The 8,395-nt window shown below is 53.1% G+C and overlaps 1 protein-coding gene across 1 annotated transcript; it reads left to right on the forward strand.

The window, feature by feature from the left end:
* The first annotated feature begins 2,236 nt into the window (after positions 1-2,236).
* SOX18 (SRY-box transcription factor 18) lies at positions 2,237-6,372 on the forward strand. The gene is made up of 2 exons (XM_030963229.1): positions 2,237-2,859; positions 4,471-6,372. The coding sequence occupies exons 1-2, from the start codon at positions 2,457-2,459 to the stop codon at positions 5,319-5,321; spliced, it is 1,254 nt and encodes a 417-aa protein (XP_030819089.1). The 5' UTR covers positions 2,237-2,456; the 3' UTR covers positions 5,322-6,372.
* Positions 6,373-8,395: the final 2,023 nt, after the last annotated feature.

Here is an 8,395-nt window from a genome sequence, read left to right on the forward strand (position 1 = left end):
CCCACATGCCAACTGGTGCCACCAGGTCCAACCCCAGCTCCAGGGCAGCTCTGAGCACACCTGGAGGCCAAGGATTCTGCCAGGGCCATGGAGGAGGCACAGAGAGGATGTGATCAGGGAAAGCACCACATGCTTGGCTGAAGCCTGGGAGAAGGGGAATGTCCCCATCAGCTGCTGAGACTGATTGCCCCAAAGGCTGCTCACTTCACTCCATAGGCAGCTACAGGTCCCAGCCTGAGAGGCCACAGGTCCCCCAGCACCCATCTTGCTCCTCCCAGAGCAGGGACAAAGAGCCAAAGCCTCCAGGGGCTCTGCTCTGGATGGCAGCAGGGACTGCTTCTCCACCAAAGCAGTGCTCCAGCTCCCTCTGGATGGGGGAGAGAGGAGACTCCTTGCAGCTGTGTGGGCTCTCCTGTGGACTGGTGCTGATTTGCACGTTCAAAATTTTAATAAGAAGCTCCAGAAACGTGAAGGAGATCTCGCCTGAAACCTCTGTCGCTCCTGGTTGATGACTGAAGAATAAGTGAGACATGATTTTTTAAATTTTTATATTTTTTTTAGAGGCCTTTGTTTTGTTTAGGGTTAACAGCAGATCGGCTTGTCCAAATCACTTCCAGACACACAGAAACCATGGCATGCAATACCCCACGGCTGTGAGAGGCTGGAGCTGGGCTCTTGCGCAACCCAGTGCCCCAAGTCTTCCTGAGGCTGAGGTTCACATTTCAGGCTGGGGTCTGGGCCATGTCCACAGCCAGAGAGGGCCTGGGGGCAGGTACCCGGAGCTGGCACATCTCTTCCAAGTCAGCCCGATTGCCCCGGGGGTTTCAGGGGTCACAGTGTGCCAGCCAATTGATTGCAAACGGCTCTCAGACCACCTGGGCTGACCCTTGGCACTGCAAATCCCTTCTGGATGGCAGCCAAGCCAGCGGAGCAGTGACCTGGTGGCAGGGGACGTGCTGCTTTGCTGTGGCTGCCGATGGCAGCGTGCTGCGGGCACCCAGCCGTGCCCAAGGCATGCAGCGATGGCACAGCCCTGCCAGCCCCGGCAGCCCTGCAGGCTGGGCTTAGCCACCATCACCTGGCTGACACTGAACCCCCCGTTCCTCAACAGTCCCTAGAAAACACAATGCTTTTCGTGTAAAACTCATGGAGCTCTTTCTTTGCCTGACACTGAAATTCCCACAGAAAATTGCCGGGGGAGAGAGGGCTCACCCCTGCCTTCACCCCAGGGCTGCTCCCAGCCCCGGATGGGGAATGCTGGCCAAAACACACACACGGAGTCAGCCGTAAGAAAAATAAACGCCGAGCCCTGAACATCCCTGTGCTCCTGCACACAGCCTGGCAGGCAAAGCTGAACGCTTCCCTGCTTCCCTGCCTCGGCACCGCGGGTGGCGGGGGGCGAGGGCAGGGCACAGCGAGCAGAAAAGGGGCTCGCAAAGAGAGAGAGAGAAAAAAGAAGACATAAAGAAAGACCGAGAGAAAAGAGAAGAGAAGAGAAGAGAAGAGAAGAGAAGAGAAGAGAAGAGAAGAGAAGAGAAGAGAAGAGAAGAGAAGAGAAGAGAAGAGAAGAGAAGAGAAGAGAAGAGAAGAGAAGAGAAGAGAAGAGAAGAGAAGAGAAGAGAAAAGAAAAGAAAAGAAAAGAAAAGAAAGAAAAGAAAAGAAAAGAAAAGAAAAGAAAAGAAAAGAAAAGAAAAGAAAAGAAAAGAAAAGAAAAGAAAGAGAAAGAGAGAGAGAAAGAGAGAAAGAGAAAGAAAGAAAGAGAGAAAGGAAAGAGAGAAAGGAAAGAAAGAAAGAAAGAAAGAAAGAAAGAAAGAAAGAAAGAAAGAAAGAAAGAAAGAAAGAAAGAAAGAAAGAAAGAAAGAAAGAAAGAAAGAAAGAAAGAAAGAAAGAAAGAAAGAAAGAAAGAAAGAAAGAAAGAAAGAAAGAAAGAAAGAAAATTAAAAAAAATTAGAAAGAATAAGAGAAAAATGTAAGAACCCTTCTCCTTGGACAGAAGGGAACGGGGCAGAAGCTTCCACACCGGTCCCAGCTCGGCCCTCCCCGGGTGGTTCTTCCTGCCGGTGCCTGGGGACGCCCCCCTTCCCTCCTCCTCCTCCTCCCCTCATCTCCTCCTTCTCCTCCTCCCCCTCATCTCCTCCTCCTCTCCCTCTCCTCCTCCTCCCCTCGCCCCGCTGATTGGTCCAGCCCGGCTATATTTTGCCCCTTCCAGCCCAGCATCATCCCAAAAGTTTTTTTTTGGGGGGAAAGGGGGAAAAAAACCAAAAAAAAAATATAGGAAAAAAAAAAAGAAAAGAAACCAAAACAAACGCAGGCGAGCCCGAGTCCCCCGAAGGCAGGCGAGGGAAGCGAGCTGCGGGCGGCTGCTCGGCGGTGCTGGACCCGGTGGGACGCGGCAGGAATCCCGATTCTCTCTCCGGCACCCGCTCGGGTCGGACACAAAGTGCTGTCTAGCTGGAATGAATATATCTGAGTCTAACTACTGCCGAGAGGAGATATCGCAACCCCGGGGCGACTGTTCATGGGTCACCGCCGCCGTGCCGGCCGCTGAGCCCGGGCTCGCCTTCCCGCGTCCCCCGGGAGCCGCCTCCCCCGCCAGCCGCACGCCCAGCCCCGAGCCCGGCTTCGCCTTCGGCCCCGGCCCCGGCGGAGCGGCCCCCGGCGCGGCCCCCAGCCGCACGCCCAGCCCCGAGCCGGGCTATGGATACAGCCCCCCGGCCGGCCGCCCCGAGGGCAAGGCCGCCGAGGACTCCCGCATCCGCCGGCCCATGAACGCCTTCATGGTCTGGGCGAAGGATGAGCGCAAGCGGCTGGCGCAGCAGAACCCCGACCTGCACAACGCCGTGCTCAGCAAGATGCTGGGTGAGCGGGAGCGGAGCGGGAGGAGGGCTGGGGGCGCGGGGATGCGGGGAGCGGGGCTGGGGATGCGGGAGTATGGAGCTAGGGATGCGGGCATGCTGCGTTACGAGGCTGGGGATGCGGGCTGCAAGAGTACAGGGCTGTGGGATGCAGGTTTACAGAGCCAGGGACATGGGGATGTGGGGCTGGGGATCCAGGCTGCAAGAGTACAGGGCTGTGGGATGGGGATGATATCGAGCTGAGGAGACAGGGATGTGGGAGTACGGAACTGGGAATACAGCAATACAGAGATACAGGTCTGGGGATGATGCTGCAAGAGTGCAGGGCTGCAGGATGCAGGGGTACAGAGCTCAGAATGTTAGGGTACAGGGCTGGGGGTGTAGGGGTAGGCGGGTTTGGTTGTGATAGTCCAAGGCAGAGGGATGCAGGGCTACAGAGCTGGAGGTGTGACTGCTGAGGTACAGGGATTCAGAGCTGGGAGTGTGGGATGGAGCGGTGCAGGGATTTGGAGTGTATGCTGAGAGTCCAGGGCTGTGGGATGCAGACTGCACAGATAGAAGGCAGCAGGGTGTAGGATGCAAGGATATGGTGCTCTGCTAGCCAAGCTCCAAGGGTACAGGACTGCGGGATGCTGACTGCAAGAATATGGGGGTGCAGGAGCTGGGATACAAGGATGGGATGCTGTGGATACAGAGCTGGGGGATGCAGGTCTATGGGCTGCAAGAGTAAAGACCTGCAGGACACAAGCTTTAGGGATGTGAGATGAAGGGCTACCAATTGCAGGTTGCAAGGATGCAGGGCTGCAGGGATGCGAGCTGTAAGGATGCAGGACTCTTGGATGGGACTCTTGGATGCAGGACTCAGGCTGTGGGATGTGGTGTTACAGGATGTGGGAATATGGGGCTGTGGGATGTGAGGATGTGAAGATACAGAGCTGCATGTACACAAGATGCAAGGAAACATCTCAGGGAAACAGGCTGTGGGATGCAGAGATGCAGGGCTGAGCGGTACACAGCTGCAGGGATGCAGGATATGGGAATACAGGCTGCAGGATGCGGGATGCACGACTATAGGATGCGGGATGTGGGAACACGGGAAGCAGGATATGGGTAAATGGAGCTGCAGGATGCGGGACTACGGGAAGCAGGATATGGCCAGACAGAGCAGCAGGATGCAGAGACACGGGGCTGCGGGGTGTGGGGATGTAGGATTCAGGATATGGTTCTGTGAGTTTTTGGGACAGTTGATTTGCTCTGCAGAGGTGCAGGCTATGGATGCGAGATGCAGGGAAGCAGGGACTGTGGTCTGTACCAAGGGGCAGTGGGAGGCAGAATCCCCAGCCCTGGCAGAGGGGTTCCCATTCCATGCATCCCCATTCTCCCACAGCACTGAGGTGCTGGGCACTGCTGGAGCCTCCTTCTGGGACAAGGGAACAGCCTGGCTTGGGAACCCATTCCCCAGCCCTTCCTGCTGCCAGCAGTGAGACCCCACTCAGGTGCCAAGCCATCTGCAGGAGCCCTTCACCTCTGGGCTGCCTCTCCCTGGGTGCCCCCATGCCCTGGCCAGTACCAGGTGCCTGAGCCACTCTGACAGAGCTTCTCTTTCCTCTTCCAGGCCAATCATGGAAAGCGCTGAGCGCCAGCGACAAGCGTCCTTTCGTGGAAGAGGCAGAGCGACTGCGAATCCAGCATCTCCAGGATCACCCCAACTACAAATACCGCCCAAGGAGAAAGAAGCAAGCCAAGAAAATCAAGAGGATGGAACCCAATATCCTCCTGCATAACCTTTCCCAGCCTTGCAGTGACAACTTCAGCATGAGTCACCATGGCGGCAGCCAGCCGGGCCACCCCCAGCCTCCCCCACTTAACCACTTCAGAGAACTCCACTCCATGGGGTCGGATATTGAAAACTATGGCTTGCCAACTCCTGAGATGTCTCCCTTGGATGTCTTGGAACAGACCGAGCCAGCATTTTTCCCCCCGCACATGCAGGATGACTGCAACATGATGCCCTTTCGTGGCTACCACCACCATCACCAGATGGAGTTTCCCCAGGAGAAGTGCATGGGGCGGGACGTGGCCGTGCCCTACACTCAGACCCCCTCACACTTGGCCGACGCCATGAGGACTCCCCATCCCTCCAGCCTTTACTACAACCAGATGTGCTCAGGAACTCAGAACGGGCTTTCCGCCCACCTGGGCCAGCTGTCGCCCCCGCCTGAAGCCCACCACATGGAGAGCGTGGATCACTTGAACCAAACCGAGCTCTGGACAGACGTTGACCGCAATGAGTTTGACCAGTATTTGAATATGAGCAGGACTCGTCCCGAAGCCTCGGGCCTCCCTTACCATGTCTCCCTGTCCAAAGTGACTCCTAGAAGCATCTCCTGCGAGGAGAGCAGTTTGATATCCGCCCTGTCCGATGCCAGCAGTGCTGTTTACTATAGCCCCTGCATCACCGGTTAGGTTGACCCCACCATCCAATGCGTGCACCAGGAGAGCCCCGACTCTCCTCTAAAAAACAAAAAGCCATCCTCCTTTAACCACGAGCTCCATCATATTTAGAGTATCTCATTACATGCATCGCTTTCTTGTTTGTTCTTTTTTATTTTGATTTTTTTTTTAATTTTTTTAGAGACAGACCATGCTGAACTCACTGATATACCGTATAACTATATAACACAGATAGACGCCTTTCCCCGCCGTGCTCCCCGCTCCAGCCCTCGGCAGGGCACATCTCCAGCTCCCACCAGCTCCAAGGGGCATTTTCAAGCCAATTCCAGTAAATCCTGCCTGAAACAATCACACCAGGATGAGCCAAAATGTGACCTGTCCCCAGTATTTAACCCAATGACAGGCGAACTTTTAGGGGGGAAAAAGCTTTTAGAAAGATTTTGCCGGGGCTGTTAAAGAGTCGGCGCCCATTAGGGGTGGGCTTTAGGACAGTTTTTACTGTATTCTCAGCAATATATTTTAATTGGGCAACAAAACTATATTTTTACTAAGCATTTTTATATATAAAATGGTATTTAATGTCTTTTGGGTTTTTTTTATTAGACTTTTTAAAAAGAAATCAAGGGATATCCATGAGATCTAAAGCATTTATGTAGCAAAGCTGGATTTAAAGAAAAAAAAAAAGGAAGGGGGGAAAAAAGGAGATATTTTGTGAAAAGGGAATGCTAATGTAAATATTGAGGAACAACTGACTGGAATTTTGTATAAAAGAAAAATATGACTGCAAACACTTTTATTGTCTAGAACTGTATGGAGAGCAAACTGTTTTATTCTGGTTAATTATTAAAACATCTTCATATAATTGTTCCCATCTTGTGTGCTTGTTGTGTGAACACATATTTTCCGCAAATACATGTTGTCCCAACCATTTCCAGATTTTTGTATCCGTTGATTAATGTTTTGACAACCTGGCAAATGTATTAATTTCCAAGCTGCCGCCCGCCCGCCCTGTCAGTCGCCTCGGGCTCCACGAGCACGGCTCTGCTCGGCTCGGCACGGGACAGTGGCTTGGGATGGGATGGGATGGGATGGGATGGGATGGGATGGGATGGGATGGGATGGGATGGGATGGGATGGGATTCTGGCGGCAGCCCCACAGCACCGCGCCGTGCTGCCCGGAGATGCTCCCAGCAGGAAAAGCAGCTGTTCTCAGATTAAAATATAATAAAACATGTGATATCCTCCTCCGAAACGAGCCTTGGTGTGGTCATTGTTTTGGCAGGCTGGCAGCGCACCGATGCGTGGTCCCCATGGCTCACCCTGTTTTCCCATGAAACCCCCCAAAAATAGAGCCAGGCTGCTCCAATGCTTTCTCTCCAATCCTCAGAGCTGGAATAAAACTCCGTGTACTGGAGCCTTTCCTCCTCCTGGCCTTCATTGGCTGCTTCCCGGCTCCAGCAGCGGCGGATCTTGCCGAGCCACCACCATGCCCAGCCGGATCCTGCTCAGAGCTGCTGGTGCTTTGCTGGAGCTTCATCCCCCTCCTGTGAATCACTGTATGATTTACAGGGAGCTTTTTTGTTCAATTTGAAAAGGAGGAACAACAATCTGTTGCTTAAAACCCGGTGGCATCCGTTCCTTGAGCGCCGAGTGATTTAAACCAGGCTGATATCGCCAAAAAAGGCTGTTTTAAAAAAAAAAATCAAAAATTGAATAGAAGAAGAGGTTTTTTGTTGTTGTTGTTGGCAAAGAATTGCCTTTTAGGGGAAATGGATATTTAACAAATGACATTAATTTTCAAGCTTCTCCTAAATTAAATTCACATTAGTGTTAACAGGACTCAATCCTGACTCACTTTTTTTTGTTGTTGTTGAATGTGAAGCGCTAATAAACAGGACCACTCCGGGGGCTGGCGGCGCATTCCCATGGAACGCCACAAAGGCGCTTCATTGTCTTTCCATATACAGTATGTAAAAAGGGGGAATACATGGAAAAATGACCTCACTACCTACACGGGAGGGCTGGCGGGCGCCCGGTGGGTGCCAGAACCCGCGCTGCAGCAAACAAACACAACACCAAATGAGAAGCATCCTGTGCCGCCGCCGATGACTATGAAAGGAAGCAGCCGGCTATGGGCTCCATCCCTGAAGCGGCCTGGGAGGAAGGAGATGAGGGAGGGGGGGGAGAAGAAGAAAGCCCGGAGTTATTTTCCAGCTCCAGCTTCCAGGTACCTTCCAGGCATGGATGCGGTCACTTCCTGCGGTTCAAAGCAGCGGTGAGCAGGCCGGTCCTTGCCCAGCTGCTCGCTGTGCTGGGAAGAGCTGCTGTCCATCACACTGTGGAGCAAACGTGAAGTCACATTTCTGCAGCAGAAATTCCCTTCTGTCCCCGTGGTTCAGCTGTGCCAGCTCACCATGGTTTTTCAATTGAAGGAGGGTCAATTTAGATTAGATATGAGAAGTCATTAGAATGAGGGTGGTGATGCAATGGCACAGGTTCCTGGAGAAGCTATGGATGCCCCATTCCTGGAAGTGTCCAAGGCCAGGTTGGATTGGGCTTGGATCAGCCAGGTCTAGTGGAAGGTGTCCCTGCCCATGGCAGAGGGTTAGAACTTGATGACCCTTAAGGTTCTCTCTAACCCAAACCACGCTGTGATTCATGTCCCAGACTCTGCTGTGGGGCTACAGCAGGTACTGAAAGCTGCAATGGATGGTCATTCCCATCCACAACTGCACCAAGGACACACCATGTTGGAACCACAGCCACTGTGAAAGCCCCACCTCGCTGGTCAGCTCTACCCCAGGTCACAGGGGGTAGAGAAAGAGAAGGGAAAGGAGAGAGGAAAAAAACCTCCACCTCTCTACAGTCTCTGCTGCAGCCTCATGGTTTAGCCATGACCAGGACAGGATTTGTCCCCCTCCAAATCCAGGGTTTGGTGAGACTGGCGGCACAAGGGCTGATCTGGCTCCATCAGGAAGGCAGAGGGCTCAGCTGAAATTGGGAGAGGTGCTGGGTCTTTGTGAAGGGTGCTGGCACCTTGATGGCTTTTAACCCTACCACTTATCTTACATATTATTTTTATAATT

The sequence above is a fragment of the Camarhynchus parvulus genome, chromosome 20 (assembly GCF_901933205.1).
Source record: "Camarhynchus parvulus chromosome 20, STF_HiC, whole genome shotgun sequence".
Classification (NCBI taxonomy): domain Eukaryota; kingdom Metazoa; phylum Chordata; class Aves; order Passeriformes; family Thraupidae; genus Camarhynchus; species Camarhynchus parvulus.

Coding starts and splice junctions, on each gene's coding strand:
- SOX18 (XM_030963229.1), top strand. CDS start 2,457: ATGAATATATCTGAGTCTAACTACTGCCGAGAGGAGATATCGCAACCC. Junction 2,860..4,470: donor CGTGCTCAGCAAGATGCTGG/GTGAGCGGGAGC, acceptor TTCCTCTTCCAG/GCCAATCATGGAAAGCGCTG.